Here is a 19,177-nt window from a genome sequence, read left to right on the forward strand (position 1 = left end):
TCGGGGGTTTGCAAAACAGTTTTGCTGCATTTCCAGGAGGTCACAATGCTCCAGGAGAAATTTTAAGCTTGAGATTTGCTCCATGCTCCGTCTTTGAGGCCAGAAAAGAGTTAGCTCAAAGGAGGCCTTTTGCCCGCTAAGCTTTCTCCTGCCCGCTCTCAGTAAGGAGTAGTAGAGAGTCTACTGACCTAAATGTCTGCCTTGTTAGGACTATTCCCTTTTGGAAAGATTTTTTGGATTAGGCAGGGGATTAGTGACACATGCATTAAGGACTTGTGGTTCTGAAACAAGCAGACTTAATTAGGCAAAGATTAAAGCACGCTTCGTTGACACTGATCTCTTTCAGGATTCAAAGCATCAAGTTATTCTGTAGAATTTTACACACTTGGAAATGTTGCTCATTTAAGCACTTATACTACTTCGAAAGTAGTAATCTGGAGGATTCAAGGCAGCTTAGACATTTATACTGCCATAAAACCTTAGGCCATAAATTGCACATGATTAGGGAGTGTGTCACCATCAGTATTTAGAGCTATTAAAAAAAAATCAAACCAACAAAAACCAACAAACCCAACCTGTCTTATATTTTCACCTAGAAAAAGCAACAAAACCCTAGAAAATAAGTGCCGCAAAACTACATGAAAATTATCCTTGCATTCCAGGTAGTCAGCAAGAGTCAAGCTGGATAATGCACATGGTTCACAGCCACGATGCCAAGTGATGTGATCAAGTCACAAAAGGTTTCAGAGCTCTTCCACGTGGCTTATGAGATACCCAGGCTGGCCAAACCGACACTATGACCCTCAAATCACGCATTTCCCAACTGGTGCACACCACGCAGAATTTATGACTTTTAGGAAAAAAAAGCCAAAACCATATTAGTTCGGATAATCCAAGTCACTCTGCTCTTCTGATCTCACTCCTTGCACCTTCTACAAACATTATAGTTGGGCCTTGCTTGTGTTTTGTCTTCAACAGAGAGCCGACCAATGTTAAAAAGCCAGTTTTAATATTGGCGCATCCCTGTGTGTGTTTTTATAATGCATTCCAGCTTTCTGAAGCAAAGGAAAAAGTGTTTTGCTTTTACATCTTCAAAACAGTTGCTTACGTAGGCTTAATGACGGCATTTATCAGTGTCAGAGATTTAGGACCATTAGAAAAACCTGGTGAACTGCAAGTAATTGGAATTGTCAGTCGATCACGAGCTTTGTGATGATGGGAAAGGCTCTTGCTCCAAACTTCTCAGCACAGCTGGGGAACAGGTCTCTGGCTACAACATCACAACACCCTTTTGACACTGCTGTAGATTTGATTTCAGCAGCTCCAAAACAGTTTTATTTCCCATAAGGGAGCAGGAATATGTGCAGGAATGAGAAGATCCCACGCAGCCAAGAACAGCCTGGACAACCAAATGTGTCTACCTGCCTTTTCCATCTCTGTACGCCACGTATTCAAATGCATCCAAATAATTCAAATTAAGGCTCTGTGCTGAAATCTAATTCTTCTAAAACCCAACGTTTCAGTTTTCAGCCCCACTAAAGGCAGCGTTGGTAGCTCTGACATTAAACACAAAGTGGGGTGGTAAGGCTAAGTTCTTAAACTCCTCATGAATTTTTTGCAAGAGCTTTTCTAATCCCATCTTTGCTCTAGATGTTTCCCATGTACAGCCGAGTGGGAAGGAAAAGTCTCACTGAGAAGGGCCCTTCGTAGAGGGTCAATAATGAGTTGAATTGATGCTGAAATGCAGCACCAGGCAGCTCCATGGTGAGGACTAACAGCAATGCCCCAGTGAACAATAAGGATTCTGGCTCGCTCTCTTCTATTAAAACAAGAACTTGCAAGACTGGTAGTAGGCTCAGCTACTAAGAGAGTGGAGAACTGCAAAGATTATCTGCAGAAGCAGATAAATTCACTTCGGAGAGAAAGATACAACTTGGTTTCTTCAATAAACTTGTGCGCACACACATGCTCTTGACTGATGAGATGGTTTTGGCTTTGTGGGCAGGGAAATGCAGGAGAGAGACCAAGAAGAAAACAAGTGGATGTTGGCAAGATGAAAAGAAGCCTCGCAGCAGGAAGCTACTTGGTGTTCTGCTGAATAAATTGAAACTAAAAGTGCCCATGAGCTGACGCCCATGTTGGACAACATTCAATGGAGACAAAGTGATGGCAAGAGAATGCTTTAGGGGTTATTGAGCACGTAGAAAAATCTTGCAGTTCAGAAAGTTCTCGAGCTGAATAAACATTAGAGGAGAGACTTCAGGGGATATTTTATATGAATTTTCTTGGCCCTTTATACTTCTCCAAGCAGCTGCTTGTGGCTTCTGTTGGGAGCAGGGCACCAAGAGGCAAACCTTGGCCTGACACCTTACAGCCACCCTGAAACTCATTAAAGAGTATAAACCCATTATTCTTTAAGTTACTTTAGAAGAAAGCTTAAAGCGTTTGCCTCGTTACTCCTGAGGCAATTAAAGAGAGAAGAGCAGAAATAACCCTTTGCATCTGGAAAATGAATAAAAATATAACCTTGTGTGCTTGCTGTTGCTACAGTCTAAGCCCACTGCAAAGAAACCTGTAACCCACAGCTGGTTCTTATCTACTTTAGGGAATGCGGAGGAGAAGCACAGCTGTGCAGACGCAAATAAAGAGGTGGTGCTTCCTCCATACTTGGTTATGGGAATAGCTCTGAGGCAGAACTGGTTGGGGGAATTCTGCTGGAACTGTGCTCTGCTGAAATATGCAGTTCCACTCCAATCGAGGAGAATGGGATGGGTCTGCCAGGGTTTTATTTGGATAGAAAAACGAGGTTGGATTGTCAAGACATCCCATCCTAATAGCTTTGAAATGAAGGTTTTCAGTTTTAATCATTTTTTTTGTGTTACAATAGAGAATGTCAAAAGTTCCTAGTGATGCCAAACGCTTCTTTTGACACTGCTGTATTAATAATCTACTTTTGCGGCAAGTTTAATTTTTGCGTGTGTGTGCGAGTATATCTGAATGGATCCCCCTGCATCCAAATTACTCCGCTGTCTCACTCTGCAAGGATGTGTTTGCAGATGGAGTTTGGCCAAAGCAAAATTTAGACATTGGTGGGAGGGGTAGAAAACCACAGAAGCAAAACAAGTAGAGTCGTCCCTTTGCGTGCACAGAGCAGAAAGGGTCAATGCTGAGGCCAGAGAAGGAGCAGTATAAAAACAAACTGTGCACGGACAGAAACACACCCAGTGAAATGCTGGAGATATGCAGGCAAATGCTTGGATAAATCATCTCTAGTTATCAGTAACAGATGCCTGAGCTGAGGTTGGGGCCTCACTGCATGACAGATAAAGGACAAGCACTTCAAAGTCAGCCCTGGCAAACCTAAATTAGGGTAACAGCGGCCTGAGGCCTCCCTACAAGGAGAAGCAGGGGTGTCCGGAGGACTAGTTGTCCCATCAACAAGTGGATGCCACTTGGGAGGTTCCTCGTTTGCTCATCAGACATGAAGCTGGAGGCCACACAGCAAAATTTGCAGGGCCACTGAGTGATTGCGTTAGGAAGAGTGTGACCGGCGGGTCGAGGAAGGTTGTTCCTCCCCTTCTACTCTGACCTAGTGAGGCTTCATCTGGAGTTCTGGGTCCAGTTCTGGGCTCCCCAGCTTAAGAAGGACAAGGAAGAAGTCCAGTGGTGGGACACAAAGATGCTGAGGGGTCTGGAGCATCTTTCTGATGAGGAGAGACTGGGAGAGCTGGGGCTGTTCAGCTGGAGAAGAGAAGCTGAGAGGGGATCTCATCAATGGTTATAAATACCTCCAGGGTGGGTGTCAAGAGGATGGACCAGATTCTTTTCAATGATGCCCAATGACAGGATGAGGGGCAATGGGTACAGACTGAAATAAAAGAGGTTCCATCTGAATATGAGGAGAAATTTCTTTAATTTGAGGTGCCAGAGCCTGGCCCAGGCTGCCCAGAGAGGTTGTGGAGTCTCCTTCTCTGAGACATTCAAACCCGCCTGGACACCTTCCTGTGTGATCTGCTCTGGTGACCCTGTGTTAGCAGGTGGGTTGGACTGGTTGATATCCAAAGGTCCCTTCCAACCCCAACCATCCTGTGATTGTGATTGTTTGATGGCCTCCAAAGCTCCTGAGGGTCACGATGACCTTGTGAGATGTACGCTCGCTGTCACTGAGCTTTGGGAACCGCTGGCACAGGGCAAGTTCCTCCCCTGTCGGAGGGGATAGTGGTGTTAACTGGGATGAGCCCAGGTTTTCCCAGGTCACTGGGGACTTCCCATTAATGATATTAGCGGTTTTATACCTCTGGAGGACAATGGAGTTGTCCCTGCTGGGGAACGGGATCTGGAAATTCAGGCTAAAGTGGAGGATGGAGATCACTAGGATTGTTATTCTGGATATTTGGCCAGTGCTGAATTCACTTGAAAAGACAACAACTGCCTTTGGGGGGACGAGGGGGTGGAAAGGTGGCGGTTTTCACTCCCCAGAAAAAGGTGTAATGGGAGCTGGTGGCTGGAAGTTGATGCTGGGGAAATTCACATGTGAAACAGGGAGCAAATTTCACTAGGTGAACAATTAAACGTGGGAGCAAATTATTCCTGAAATTGTGGATTTTGGAACGACATGAATCACTGTTCTTTTTGTTTGGTTGGTTGGTTTGTTTTTCTTCGGCTAACAAACCAGAAATACTGAAAAAATCCCACATTTGGCTCAGCCTGAAGCAAAGTGAGATTCCCCTCCCCACCACTTCTTCCTGTTTCAGCAATACCAACAATTAATATTGAATTAAATATTTTCTCTTCTCAGGCCCAATATCTTTTGATTCCATGGAGGCACTTCTACCAAAAGCAGCAGATAGGGCTGAAAGGTGGATGTTTAATCGCCATTTTTAAAGTAACACAGCAAACAGCAGTATTTTCTCTGTTCCTCACCAGCCTGGTGAGTCAAGTGCTTGCCCAGAGCGTGGCCACAGATCCATCCATCTCGGGACACTCATCCAGGACGCCACCCACATCCTCATGAGTAAGGATTTGCTCCATAGAGGCGAAGAGCAGCTGGTGCCAGAGCACATGGTGGGGAAGAAAGAGGCAGCAGCTGTGCGATCTGGCTATAAAAAGGTTGGGAGGTGGCGGAATGGGTCTTCTTGGGGGCTGGTCTCTGTCCTTCTTGTTGATGCCATTCTAAATATGTCTTGGAGCTGAGATCGCAGGCAGGTTGTCTGTGTCACCACCAGACCACGTCAATTCTCTCTTTTGCTTTTCATTTCCCAAGAAAGACAGAAATCAAACCCAAAAATATTTTGATTTGGGGTTTACCAAAAGCAAATAATTTAGTGAAAAAATTCTTCGTGCTCTAAACTGCCTGCATTGGTCGTTTTTCTTCTTTCTCATTGAAGAACAGATACCTCTTGGAAAGAGAATGTCTTGTTTGACCGGCAGGCTTAGTGCCATTTTGGGAGGCTCTTCGTTTAGGTCAGAAATGAATAACTTCTCTGTACTCAAAGGCCACTTTTATTCCCAGCAGAGGTTTGGAGGTCACAACGCTGACAGCATGATGCTCTATCTAACAAAAGAACCCTACCTGACCCAATTATGGCTGAATTCCTCCACTTCCCAAACCTGTGTGCCCAACCTGCTTGCCTTGAATTCCCTAAATCCATGGCATAGCCCCAGGCAGGAACAGGGTAACGCTCCCATATGTCCTCAGATGCAGAGGCTGGGCTGAACATGCCAGTGGAGAAGAACTCTTCCGTAGATGTTTTCCTCTTGCAGGTCAGCTCATGCATTTGTCCATCAAGGCTGCAGTCTTGTCCCCATGCCTCAGCAAAGGGAAATCAAGCTTCTCTAAAGAAATTTACCCTTTGGCTGAGGATGTTTTTACAATCAGGTTGGCACATACAGGGCCTTGGCGAGAGGGTTAATTTTGCCTCCTAAAAATACCTTGAGGTCCGTTTAGGGGAGGACGTGCACAGTTGAGTTTTCAATGCATTCAAATATGAGAATTCCCCCATCTTTACGTTCCTGCCCCAATGTCTGGTCACCTTCATGGAATCATGGAATCACAAAATGGTTTGGGTTGAAGAGACCTTCCCAGCTCCCCCAGTGCCACCCCTGCCATGAGCAGGGACATCTTCACCAGCTCAGGTTGCTCAGAGCCCCGTCCAGCCTGGCCTGGGATGTCTCCAGGGATGGTTCATCCACCACCTCTCTGGGAACCTGGGCCAGGCTCTCACCACCCTCAGGGCCAACAATTTCTTCCTAATGTCCCCTCCTTCATTTTAACACCATCACCCCTTGTCCTATCACAACAGGCCCTGCTCAAAAGTCTGTCCCCATCTTTCTTCTTGGCCCCTTTTAAGCACTGAAAGGCCACAATAAGGTCTTCCCAGAGCTTCTGTTCTCCAGCTGAACACCCCAACTCTCTCACCTGTCCCCAGCAGAGCTGTTCCAGCCTCGGATCATTCCTGTGGCTCCTCTGGCTCCTCTCCAGCAGGTCCATGTGTGTCCTGTGCTGAGGACCCACAGCTGGACCAGCACTGCAGGGGGGTCTCACCAGAGCAATTAACTCCATGGTCAGTTGAAATGTCTCCTCAGGGTTGCACAAACCCACTGACCCTGTCTGCCTGTCTCCTGTCCTCCAAATCTGACCAGCTCAGTGGTCTCCACTGGACTTGCTCCAGTATACCCATGTCCGTTTTATACTGGAACCAGTAAGCAGAGAGGGTCTCACAAATACTGAACGGAAGAAAAACTCTCTGTCCTTGACTGCATGGCTGTGATTGTGCTGATGGTGTCTGTGACCTGATTGTCCCCCATGACCACAGATCTGTCAACCTGTTGCAACTCTGTTGAACCAAATAAGCTTTGGGAACTTTTGACAGGGGAATTAAGAGGTAAATTAGGGGATTAGTAAACTAGTTACCACTAACCACACTTGATTAGTAACCACGCAGGCACTACTGGGACTTAAAGGCAGATCCAGAGCAAGATGGGGCCAAAACTGGCTCAGAATCCTCACATCGCTCTTGGCAAGGGGGTAAAATAAACACTTAATGAGCAGCAGATAAGGCAATCGCAGGGTCTGAGCCTGCACCTGAGTGTCCCAGAGGTGCAAAAGTCAGCAGATCCCCTCAGAGGTCATCGCACATGGAGAAAAACAGACAAAAATTACAGGGTTGTGTCTAAAAATAGCCAAGATACAGGATATCAGTTCCAATACCCTGAATAATTATAAGGGGGAAACTATTTCTGCTGGATAAAGTGAAACATATGGGGTGCGCAAACTTCCCCAGAGTTTCATTCTTTTTAGCTAAACCCAAACTTTGACATTATTTTATTTCCCCAGCTGAAGCTAATTGAAAAAAGAAAGAGAAATAAACACACATCGCACAGCACCCAAGGCTGTTTAATCACAGAAACCACACCAGCCAGGCGCTAATAGAGCATTTTATCCCTTGCTATTCCTAGGGATGTGAAGGAAAAGGAGCTCTGCTCCTTTAAGCTAGCAGAAAGCTTCTTTATATTCAGGTGGAGTCAATTCTTCCTGCGCTATAAAGTTGCAGGGAGAGGCAGCGGCTGCTTTACTCAGATCAGAGCAAGCCTTCAGTCTCACCATGGTAAGTGCACGCTTTGTACTAGTCTAAGCTTAAAATATAGATTGTGTATTTTCCAAGTGTACTGAGCTAAGTGGCTTCCTTGCTCTTTTTGTCTCCTTTTGTGTTAATTGTGAACAGCTTTGCTTAATTGCTGATTACCTTATTGTTTATTGATTCAATCTTTGCTCCTTATAAGGGAAAAGTGAGGGACTTGGTTGGGGAAGAGTTATTTGAGTGACATCTTGCTGCTTTTTATGCTGAGCTTGCAGCTCCTGAGGTGGGATCTATAGAGTTGCAAAGTTTCTGTCTCTTTGATGCAAGTTTGGCTTTATTTTATTTTAATTTTGTATTTTTTTTTTTAAACTGACATATCTTGATACACAACTTTATGATAGATGAAAAATGCAAAGCTTAGCACTGCTGGCCTTTTCCCCCTGAATTTAACACTTCAATTCTTTTGCTGCCATAGGGAACTAATGCAACTTCCAGAGACCTTTAGGTTTTTGGTGGGTTTTTCTTTCTTAGGAGTGAGCTGCCATGTTGCCTTTGTCTGCTACAAACCCTTGGGATTAGACATTAAATTAATAAAGTCCCCCCTTCCTTCTAGCTTTTTAATTGAATCTTTGCCCAAAAGAGTTTGCAGCTGTGAAACTGAAGTGGATTGATCTGATTGCTAAAAAAACTCCAACCCTGAACAGCACTGGCTGATCCAGCTGAAACTCTGTAAAGAATAACACAAGTGTCACTTTATTGTGGATGCAAAAGGAGCAACTTGTTGGGAAATGTGGTGCTGTCCTTTTGCATGTTGCAAATGGAAGAAAAGTTCAAAGTAACTCCCAGCGAGGCAGCTTTTGAACTTATTTTCCCTTTTATCTGCTGACTCCTGGAGTCTGGCTTGGCTATAAAACAGTTAAACATTTACGTGGTATTTCCAATGGGAAAATCAGCTGGACAACAATAGGCTGCCTATAGCCAAAGTCTGTAAAACGTAGTTCATCTTGATGCAAATGTTGGAGATTTAGGATCTCAAAAAATCCCCCAAAACCAAACAAACAAAAACCCAACTTCCAGCATATTTGAGAGTGGGGGAAACTGCAGAAAAAAAAGCTGCAGACATGAAAAAAAAATATATGTATATATATATAATTTCTTTTTTTTCTTGGTTCCCATTCCTTATGCTCTGAGCTGAAAATACCAATGGTCCCTTGCAGCAGGTGCTGGGAGAGGATTGTGAGCGGAGCAGCTGTCCCAGTCAGAGCTGGGACGAAGCGTTTGTGGTGCTGACCCTTGCAAACTGGGGCGAGGAGCTATTGCAACCATCTTGCCTAGAGGGATGGGCAAATGGCAGTTGGCATTTCCCACATAGTGCAAATATCAGCTGGGAGGGGGAGGACTCAAACACGGTCTCTACAGACAGAAGAAGTGACAATCTTGGCCCAGACCTGGATTAAGCGGTGTTTATCCAGCTGTGGGTGGAGGGGTTGATGTCCCTCTGCCATAGCAGGATGTTCATCCAGTTGATTCATAAGGTGGATGACCTGAATGTGGTGGAGTTGCCTGGGGGCTGAAAACCTCTTGGCAGATCCATGCCTGGAGATTAAGAGGGGGACAAGTTGCGTTGCTTCCTTCTCCTGATGGTTACTGCCACAAGTCATTGGTGCCCAGGACTGTCTAAGGTTAACTAGAAGGTGGTGGCTTTTTGGTATCAAATGATAGGATGAGGGGCAACGGGCACAGACTGAAGCACAGGAGGTTCCATCTGAATACGAGGAGAAACTTCTTTAATTTGAGGGTGCCACAGTCCTGGCCCAGGCTGCCCAGCAAGGCTGTGAAGTCTCCTTCTCTGGAGACATTCAAACCCGCCTGGACACATTCCTGTGTGATCTGCTCTGGTGAACCTGCTTTAGCAGGTGGGCTGGACTGGATGATCTCCAGAGGTCCTGTCCAACCCCAGCCAGTCTGCAATTCTGTGACTTTCAAGGGATGGAGTCCCTCTGGAAGGATATTCAAGCCAAAGGGTGTACACACCCTTGGGTGTCCTGTCATCCCTGAGACAACTGGGCTGGTGGTGGCACTTGTCATGTGCTACTTGGAGCAGGGGAGCTGGGCTCATCTGTGGAGACCCCCAGCTCTAGGTAGGACTGGGGGTGGTGTAAATAAGCCAAACTGATCATCAATGCTACAGATAATGGGATCTGCCATGCTGCTTGTGATCCCCAGGTGGGATCACCAGCTCCCTTTCATGGTGATCCTTTGAGAAGCAACACTTCTCCATGGCAGACATGGTGGTAATTTGGAGTCTCTCCCTGGGAAATAGTACAAGAGCCTCTGTCATTGCTGCAGCAGCGCTTTGATCTTGGGGTGATGGAAACAGCAGAGATGCCAATTACCCAGGGAAACACACAACCATCAAAAGTCCCCACAGAGTCTCTAGAAAATGCCAGTACCTCCAATATTGGAGGTAGTTAGAGGCTCCTGGAGGGTGAACTGGTTAAATCAGGACTCCAAGCCTCTCCCCGGGTGTCACCCTGTCCTTGTTCTGGCCCCAGGCCACTGCTGCATTCTTGTAGCCCCATTTTCTGCTGTGACTCCCAGCTTGGCTGTGAGCTTCCCAAGCCTGGCTTGTCCCTGCTTCGTGTAAAGCTTTTTTTAGCTCAAGGAGCCTGATGCTCCATTGCTCTGGGACCTGGGCGACTGACAGCTGCTCCACTCAATGACAGGACCAGTTGAGTACTGAATAGCTGCTTCCTGCTTCAGCATGAAACCCATTGGTAGGGGACATTCAGGCTAGACGTAAAGAATAATTTTTCTACAATGAAGGTGGAAAACACTGGCCCAGGTTGGCCAGAGAGGTGGTGGCTGAACCATCCCTGGAGACATCCCAGGCCAGGCTGGACGGGGCTCTGAGCACCCTGAGCTGGTGAAGATGTCCCTGCTCATGGCAGGGGGGGAACTGGGTGAGCTTTGAAGGTCCATTCCAACCCAAACTATGCTATGATTCTATTTTATGATCACTTCCTTCCTTCCTTCCTCCTCTCCTGAGCTGGGAGACCCCTTCCTGGGGATGCTACGTGTGTGTCGCTGCTGCGTCCAGCTGCCCCGTAGATCACGATTTGATCCTCACTCCAACTCCCGCTGGTGGGCGGAAGCCGCCTGTTTCCCTCATTATACAAACAGCTCAAACAAGAACCGCGGGGGCTGGTGCAGAGTCACAGGATGTCTTAGAAAAATAAAAATCACCTTATAACAAGCCATTTCCCCTTCCAGAGGGAATGCATTTCCATCCACATTGGGCAGGCTGGCGTGCAGATGGGCAATGCCTGCTGGGAGCTCTACTGCCTTGAGCACGGAATCCAGGCGGATGGGACCATTCCTGGCCCCAAGCAGGTGACACCTATGGAGCCCAAGACTGAACAAGTGGATTCTTCTTTCGAGACCTTCTTCTGTGAGACAGCATCTGGGAAACACGTTCCCCGGGCAGTCTTCATAGACTTGGAGCCCACTGTCATCGGTAATAGTGGGGTAGTTGGGTGTTGTGGTGTCTTTGACTCCTGACCCTTCTTACTTGGGGCTTGTGATGCTGCTCGTGTTGCCCAGCAGCTCCCACTCCTCTGCTCTACTAAAATGTCTCCAGCCATCAGGAGACAGTTTGTATTTGCAAATGGACCTGGAGGGACAAACCTATTGCTCCACTGACTTGTCTTTAGTTGATCCCCCCTTTTAAGAGACCTGCTGTCCTCAGCAGGATCCTTAGCAGCTGTAAATTGGCATGGCTTAATTAACCTCAGTGTCTCTGAACTCAATTACACCACTCTATGACCTGATGTGGCACATGTGGTTTTAATGCTCCCTGTGAAGCATCTTTGGGCAGATGGATGCTACATGTTTCATGGTTCTGGGGAAACCGGTTGTCTTGTTACCACAAGCTTTCTACTTCCACTTCCAACCCCATCTCCTTTAGTGGTCTCTGAGTCTTCGATTCACTCCTGGCACTTTGATTTTTAGAGTACGTTCCTAGAAAACAAATTCTTTATTTTTGCTCAAGGAGCTGGTGGAAATGACTCCAAACCAATCTGCATTCATCTACCTGCTTTTGCCTTCTGGGCTTCTCCTGGGCATTTGATCCTATCTTGCCATCCAGGATGTATGACTCATTGTTTTATTTAATGGAAGGAATGTAGACTTATGTTTTGGTTCCACTTAATTTTTAGGCACCTTATCAAGGCACTAAATTGGAAGCTTAGTGAGCGAGCCAGTAGAATATGAAGTGTATCCAATATTGAGACTGAGTGGGTTTAAATACCCTCTGGAGGTGTCTCCAACCTGTATGGAGCCTAGAGAAGCTGTTCCTAATGCCTGTCTTCATAAGGTGCCCAAAAGCTGGGTGGGAAGCTTCCAGCAGAAATGACAATACTGGAGGCACTCTGTCTCCTCCTCAGTGTTGTGTAGAGCAGAGGATGGAGGTGATGCTTCCAGCCACCTGGAGATGTTTCACGAGCAGAAACACAAGCTGTGTATGGTAACTATAACCCTACAATAATATTGGAGATGTAGGCTGTGTCCTAACTCTCTAAGCCAAGTGATATTAAGATCTCAAGGTGGTTTCTAGGTGAAGATGGAGGAGGTATAGTAGGACCTTGGCAAATTAGCCTGGACAGGGTTGTTCTTCCCCCTTCCACTATTCCCAGTCTGAACTAGCCATGCTGTGACCATCTCCTGGTGGGTTTGCTGTGTGTTTTACTCTGTCACATTAATGTCCAGAAGCTTTAACTGTGTGCTGCTCTCCATGACTGCTCCTCCTTGTGTAGATGAGATCAGGACTGGGACCTACCATGGGCTCTTCCACCCAGAACAGCTCATCAGTGGTAAGGAAGATGCTGCCAACAACTATGCCCGTGGCCACTACACCATTGGAAAGGAGATTATAGACACTGTCCTCAGCAGAATTCGAAAAATGGTAAGAAAAAGAGACAGTCTTTTCCTTAAAATAACACACCATGGACAATAAAATTAAACTTTGGGTTTGGGGTAAAACTTTTAGAAGAAAGATACCTTTATATGAGGTCAAGGGCTGCTGTGATTAGGTTTGGGGCTCAGTAAAGCAAGGTGCCATCTGAATCTGTATATCTGCTGTAAAAGCAACTGTTATTGCGTGTCATATAAGTATGAAGTGACACAACACTAGACCAAAGAGTCAGAAGAAAGGGACTTTAGACCACAGTGAAGCTGCACCCCGGTTGTGTAATTGTGGCTATTAATTGCAAAGGGACAATTGATAATCAGGCTGGGAAGACCAAACTCCACTCTTGATAAGAATGCAGCAGGTTTGCAACAATGTACTTGGATACTCATCAGTGAAATGTTTTTGAGATGTCTCCTAAGGGTCTAGGATGCACATGTTACCTCCCATCCCCTCTTAGGCGCTGAGGGATTGCATTGAGCAATTTGCCAAAGGTTTCCATGATAATGGAACAATATTTCAAGAGTTTCCATCTGACCATGCAGAGCTACCTGTGGTATTTCCATGGAAATGCTGCAATTGAATAAGACGTGTATCCTGAAGATGCTCAATAGGGTGATATACTGAGTGAATCCACTTTAGGAATTGGATGCACTCTGACCAGCAAATGCTCTAAGCAGAATTTATTGCTGTTTTATTTGGGATAGCTATTCCAGTCCTTAACAGAGAGAGATAAATATACATTATTCTACTGCAGGCTGACCAGTGCAGTGGACTCCAAGGGTTCCTGGTCTTCCACAGCTTTGGGGGAGGCACAGGCTCCGGGTTCACCTCCCTCCTCATGGAGCGTCTCTCCGTGGAGTACAGCAAGAAGTCCAAGCTGGAGTTCTCTGTGTACCCAGCCCCACAGGTCTCCACGGCGGTGGTGGAGCCCTACAACTCCATCCTCACCACCCACACCACCCTGGAGCACTCGGACTGCTCCTTCATGGTGGACAACGAAGCCATCTATGATATCTGCAACCGCAACCTGGACATCGAGCGTCCCACCTACACCAACCTCAACAGGCTGATTGGGCAGATTGTCTCATCGGTCACTGCCTCCTTGAGATTCAACGGTGCTCTGAATGTTGACCTGATTGAATTCCAGACCAACCTGGTGCCCTACCCACGGATACACTTCCCACTCACAACCTACGCGCCCATCATCTCAGCAGAGAAAGCCTACCACGAGCAGCTGTCGGTGCCGGAGATCACCAACGCTTGCTTTGAGTTCTCCAACCAGATGGTGAAATGTGACCCTCGCCGGGGCAAGTACATGGCCTGCTGCTTGCTGTACCGGGGCGACGTGGTGCCCAAGGATGTGAACGCGGCCATTGCAGCCATTAAAACACGCCGGTCCATCCAGTTTGTGGACTGGTGTCCCACTGGCTTCAAGGTGGGTATCAACTACCAGCCTCCCACGGTGGTGCCTGGGGGGGACCTGGCCAAGGTGCAGCGGGCTGTCTGCATGCTGAGCAACACCACGGCCATCGCCGAGGCCTGGGCCCGCCTGGACCACAAGTTTGACCTGATGTACGCCAAACGAGCCTTTGTGCACTGGTACGTGGGGGAGGGCATGGAGGAGGGAGAGTTCTCGGAGGCCAGGGAGGACCTGGCTGCCCTGGAGAAGGATTATGAGGAGGTTGGAAGGGACTCGGCAGATGGAGAAGAAGATGAGGCTGATGAGGATGAGTTTTAACGAACTGCAGTCTGTTCTTAACGAAACACAAACCCTCTGCCATCAGGCTAAACTGGTCCCGAGTGCCTGGAGGTGCCAAAGGATTGTCCTGAACCTCAACGCTACTGTTTGACGTATTATACCTTTTTCTGCTTGCATAGTCTACGCGCTCATAGTGTAGCATGGGTGTCTCGAGCTTTATCACACTGCTGTTGATCCATGAGTGAAGTTGAATAAGTGCCTGGCTTAGTGTTGGGGACAAATCCTGCCTGGGCAGAGGATCCTGGTTCCTAGTCCAGGGGAATGTTGCAAGCTGCCTGCTTTGGCTGAAATGTCAAATTCTTGCTCTGGCTTTAACCTTAAAAGCACCTTTTCATTAGAAATATATCTGTACACTTCTATGCAACTGTCTTTTTTTTTTTTTATTTGAATAAAGACAATTTTTTGTTTCTTTTTTTTTTTTTCCTCAGTTCTTTTAGGTTTAATTAGGCTGTTTGTGTAGGAAGGTTCCAGCTGCAGGGATGTTGTCATGGGGAGAACAGCAAATGCAGATAAGGGTGTGCTCTGGGTAGGCTGTAATTATTGCTATGAGGGAAATGACCTATATCCTGCAGGGACTTGTCTGTCTGGAACTGGATGATGCTCTTTTCACCTCCAAGTGCAGCCCAGAGGAAGCCTGTCTGGGAGAAGGCAGGAAATCCCCAGTTTGACCAGTGCCATAATGGGGGGTGATGCCTGGGTCAAGTGCACCTTTCTGGTGGGGTTTTGCCACTTCATTACCACTGGTAAAGCTTGTTTGTTGCTTGAGCAGGTCCTGGTGGTTAGGTCAGTGTTGTAGTTCTGGGCTGGAGTCTTTCCCAGGAGCTGCTGGAGTTGGTGTAAGTGTGAAACACAAGTTTTGAAATCTGGTCTAGACTTTAGACATGAGGACTGACTCTACAGGAACTACTAAATGGCATAGAATCACAGAATGGTTTGGGTTGGAAGGGAACTTCTAAGCTCATCCAGTGCCACCCCTGCCACGAGCAGGGACATCTTCACCAGCTCAGGTTGCTCAGAGCCCTGTCCAGCCTGGCCTGGGATGTCTCCAGGGATGGTTCAGCCACCACCTCTCTAGCCAACCTGGGCCAGTGTTTCACTACCCTCCTTGAGAAAGAAATCTTGTAGATGTTTTCTCTTTTAGTTTAAAACCATCACCCCTTCTCCTGTCACAACAGGCCCTGCTCAAAAGTCTGTGCCTGTCTTTCTCTTGGCCCCTTTAAGTCCAAAAGAGTCTCAATGGGGTTACTCCAGAGCTTCTGTTCTCCAGCTGAACACCCCAACTCTCTCAGCCTGTCCTCCCAGCAGAGCTGTTCCAGCCTCGGATCATTCCTGTGGCTCCTCTGGCCCCTCTCCAGCAGGTCCATGTGTGTCCTGTGCTGAGGACCCAGAGCTGGACCAGCACTGCAGGGGGGTCTCCCCAGAGCAGGGCAGAGGGGCAGGATCCCCTCCCTGACCTGCTACCCACACTCCTTTTGTTGCAGCCCAAGCATGATCTGTTCCCCTGGCCATGGGTGGGTTCCTCTGGCCTGGGATCTACCTTAGGAATGCCACCAACCTTGCTGGAATTGGTGTGAGTGTGAAACCAGTTCCATGTGCCTGGGGCTGGAGTTTGCCCTGAGGTGAGCCAGGCCCACGTGATGGGGTGACTCAGGAGGACAAGCCATGAAATGCCCCTGGTGAGATATGGAGATGGAGTGTTCTGGAGCCTGTGGGGCAGGGGAAGGACTGGCTCCATGCTGCCTGGAGTCTTGGGGTATCCTGCTCATGGCTGTTGTGTTACACTTTGTGTTTGTTCTATACTACAACCCCACGTGGGGGTATGATCCTGGAGATGTTCCCAAAGTGATGCATAGGGAGGTTCATACAGGGATCAGGAGGTGTTGATGTGTCCCATATTGGGGAGGTGGAGGTGGAAGGAACCCAGAGCTCATTGTTGGCTGCTGTTAGCCTAAAAAGCTGGGATGCTGACAGAATGGTGGGACAGCAGATGGACCCCTAAGGAGATCCCTGCTGGGCTGAAGCCTCCTTTGTGCTCAACTGTCTGCTGTGAGGTTACCTGGGCTAAAATGTTAGGCGTGTCCCCATTGCTCTTGGAGAGGCTGAACATCAGACTACCATTAGAAGCTGTTTCTTTTGGGGATGATAACCAGCTACTGCTTCATCTGATAGGTCTTCTCCTTCATCTTCAGCTCTGCTGGGGTGATGGAGACCATTGAGATATTCCAAAACTGATCAGTCCCAAGACCTTGGGGCTGAGTGCATCTCCCCTCACCCACCCTAGGTGGCCACTTTCCACCCTCTGATTCCTGGGGACAGAACCAACCCAGTTCCTGGCTTTCCAATTGGTGGTCCCCACACCATGTCCCTAGTACTGACAATAACCCTCACAGGGGAACAGTAACTGCTCTATTTGCCAGAAATGAGATTGTGCAGGACTCAGAGATGCTTTTTCAAAGAGCCGAGATGACTTCTGTCTCTGTGCCCCCAGGTAAATGTGCTGGGATGTTTCCAGGTGTGTTCTTGAGGGCTGCCACCTTTCCCTGGTGGTTCCATTCCCCACAGCCAGCTGGGGTTGGAAGCCACTGGTTCAGTCCCATAAATTGTGAGTGACAGCAGCCTGGGATGGACACAGAATGAGCATCACCCCCCACCTGGAGCCAGGAGCCAACCCAGCGGGACTGAGCAAGGGCAGGAGTGTGGCCACGCGCTCCCGTGGATTGGAAAACAATTAGCACAGCACGAGGATTGATGTAAGAGGAGCAGTTTTTATTACTGAAATCACTTACTCCAGTACATATCTCAGTGCAGACCTGCTCCTGCCCTCTGCAAATGCAGTGAGGGAAGTGAAGGTTTTTCCTTGGTTGAAGAGCAATCCCATGGTTTTTGAGCAGTTGGCATCTCCAGCTTGATGGCCATGGGCAATGCTTTGGCATCTTCATGAACGGTGGATCCTCCAGACCCACACCCAAGAGCGGCACACATATCAACGAACAGCTTTAGCTTTATTTTTCATACCTGGGTACTGGAATAGTGAAGGTGGTCATAAACAAAAGCCCACTAAACAACAATATATGGAGCAGCTTCCCAAATCATAGGGTCACAGAGTGGTTTGGGTTGGAAGGGACATTTCAAAGTCATCTAGTCCAAACCCCTGCCATGAGCAGGGACATCTTCACCCAGCTCAGGTTGCTCAGAGACCCGTCCAGCCTGGCCTGGGATGTCTCCATGGACGGGGCATCTGTCACATCTCTGGGCAACCTGGGCCAGGGTCTCATCACCCTCAGGGACAACAATTTCTTCTTCATGTCTGGCCTGACTCTCCCCTCTCTTAGTTTAAAACCATCACCCCTTGTCCTATCACAACAGGCTCTGCTCAAAAGTCTGTCCCCATCTTTCTTCTCAGCCCCTTTTAAGTCCAGAAAGGCTGCAATAAGGTCTCCCTGGAGCTTCTGTTCTCCAGCTGAACACCCCAACTCTCTCACCTGTCCCCAGCAGAGCTGTTCCAGCCTCGGATCATTCCTGTGGCTCCTCTGGCCCCTCTCCAGCAGGTCCATGTGTGTCCTGTGCTGAGGACCCAGAGCTGGACCAGCACTGCAGGGGGGTCTCACCAGAGCGGGGCAGAGGGGCAGGATCCCCTCCCTCCCTCCACCTGCTGCCCACGCTGCTGGGGATGCAGACCAAGATACAATTGACCTTCCGGGCTGCAAGTGCATGTTGCTGGCTCATGTCCCATCTTTCATCCCCCAGCACTCTCAAGTCCTTCTCCACAGGGCTGCTCTCCATCCCTCCATCCCCAGCCTGTATTGACACCAGGGGTTGCCCTGACCCAGGCACCAACTTGGCCTTGTTGAACCTCAGGAGGTCCAAGACCCAGGTTGGGGTTCAAGATCTGCTGTTCTTGGGGGCTGTCTAAACCACTGCAGCATTTCTGATGTGGGTGAAGGAGACCTTTGAGCATTGGCATATAGAGGAGAAGTAGGTTTCCTGAAGGCTAGGGAAGACATGTCTGCCTAGGGAAACGTCCTGGTTTTGGCTGGGTTAGGGTAAATTTTCTTCATAGTAGCTGGTATAATGCTGTGTTTTGGATTTGGAATGAGAATAATGTTGATAACACACTGATGTTTTAGTTGTTGCCAGGTAGCCAAGCCAAGTAGCCACTTTTCAGCTTCTTCAAGTGTGCCAGGTGCACAAGAAGCTGGGAGAAGGCACAGCCAGCACAGCTGACCTCAACTGACCAAAAGGCTATTTCATACCATATGATGTCATGCTCAGTGTATATTTTGGGTTAAGAAGAAGGGGAGGATGTTGAGAGTGATGATGTTTGTCTTCCCAAGTAACTGTTACGGGTGGTGGAGCCCGGCTTTCCTGGAGGTGGCTGAAGTAGTGGATGAATTCATCATTTTGCTTTGCTTCTGTGTGTGGCTTCTGCTTTATTAAACTGTCTTTATCTCAACTGATGAGTTTTCTCATGTTTACTCTTCCAATTCGCTCTCCATCCCACTGGGGGGACATGAGCAAGTGGCTGCATGGGACTGAGTTGCTGGCTGGGCTTAAACCATGACAGGGAAGGAATATGAAGAGTCTGGAAGGGATTCAGCAGTGAGAGCAGAAAAATATGTTGACCAAAGTGATCTTACAGCAGCCATGTGCCCCCAGCTGAGCAAAACGCTCTTTTTGAGTGCAATACCAAGAGTCTGGGTTCCATCTCTGAGAGAAATGGCAGGAAAATCTGAATTCTCACCTGGCTTTCTCAAAACTGCACGTCTCACCCCAAACAGCAATGTTGTCTTTCCCAAGCAACGATGGCCTTGGCTCTGCACATTCCCAGACCCAGGTGTGACTAATGGAGATTTCAGGGCTCCTGATGGG

The 19,177-nt window shown here is 47.9% G+C and overlaps 2 protein-coding genes across 2 annotated transcripts in view; one reads left to right on the forward strand and one right to left on the reverse strand.

The window, feature by feature from the left end:
- Nucleotides 1-5,031, reverse strand: part of LOC309449643 (uncharacterized protein) — a gene marked incomplete at its 5' end in the record, with an annotated part of 46,617 nt that extends 41,586 nt beyond the window's left edge. The window contains one exon of the mRNA XM_082071906.1: nucleotides 4,948-5,031. Within this exon, the coding sequence (XP_081928032.1) occupies nucleotides 4,948-5,031 (84 nt within the window). The remainder of the gene's footprint in view (nucleotides 1-4,947) is intronic.
- A 2,558-nt stretch (nucleotides 5,032-7,589) lies between these two features.
- TUBAL3 (tubulin alpha like 3) lies at nucleotides 7,590-14,721 on the forward strand. Its single transcript, XM_082061998.1, has 4 exons — nucleotides 7,590-7,607; nucleotides 10,854-11,097; nucleotides 12,395-12,543; nucleotides 13,304-14,721. The coding sequence occupies exons 1-4, from the start codon at nucleotides 7,605-7,607 to the stop codon at nucleotides 14,285-14,287; spliced, it is 1,380 nt and encodes a 459-aa protein (XP_081918124.1). The 5' UTR covers nucleotides 7,590-7,604; the 3' UTR covers nucleotides 14,288-14,721.
- The last annotated feature ends 4,456 nt before the right edge of the window (nucleotides 14,722-19,177 follow it).

This window comes from Streptopelia decaocto (assembly GCF_964273445.1).
Source record: "Streptopelia decaocto genome assembly, chromosome: 1".
NCBI lineage: Eukaryota > Metazoa > Chordata > Aves > Columbiformes > Columbidae > Streptopelia > Streptopelia decaocto.

What these genes read in the sequence shown, in the direction of transcription:
- TUBAL3 (XM_082061998.1), top strand. An exon ending in CTTGGAGCCCACTGTCATCG is followed by an intron (nt 11,098 to 12,394) that starts GTAATAGTGGGG and finishes CTCCTTGTGTAG; the next exon opens with ATGAGATCAGGACTGGGACC. An exon ending in TCAGCAGAATTCGAAAAATG is followed by an intron (nt 12,544 to 13,303) that starts GTAAGAAAAAGA and finishes ATTCTACTGCAG; the next exon opens with GCTGACCAGTGCAGTGGACT.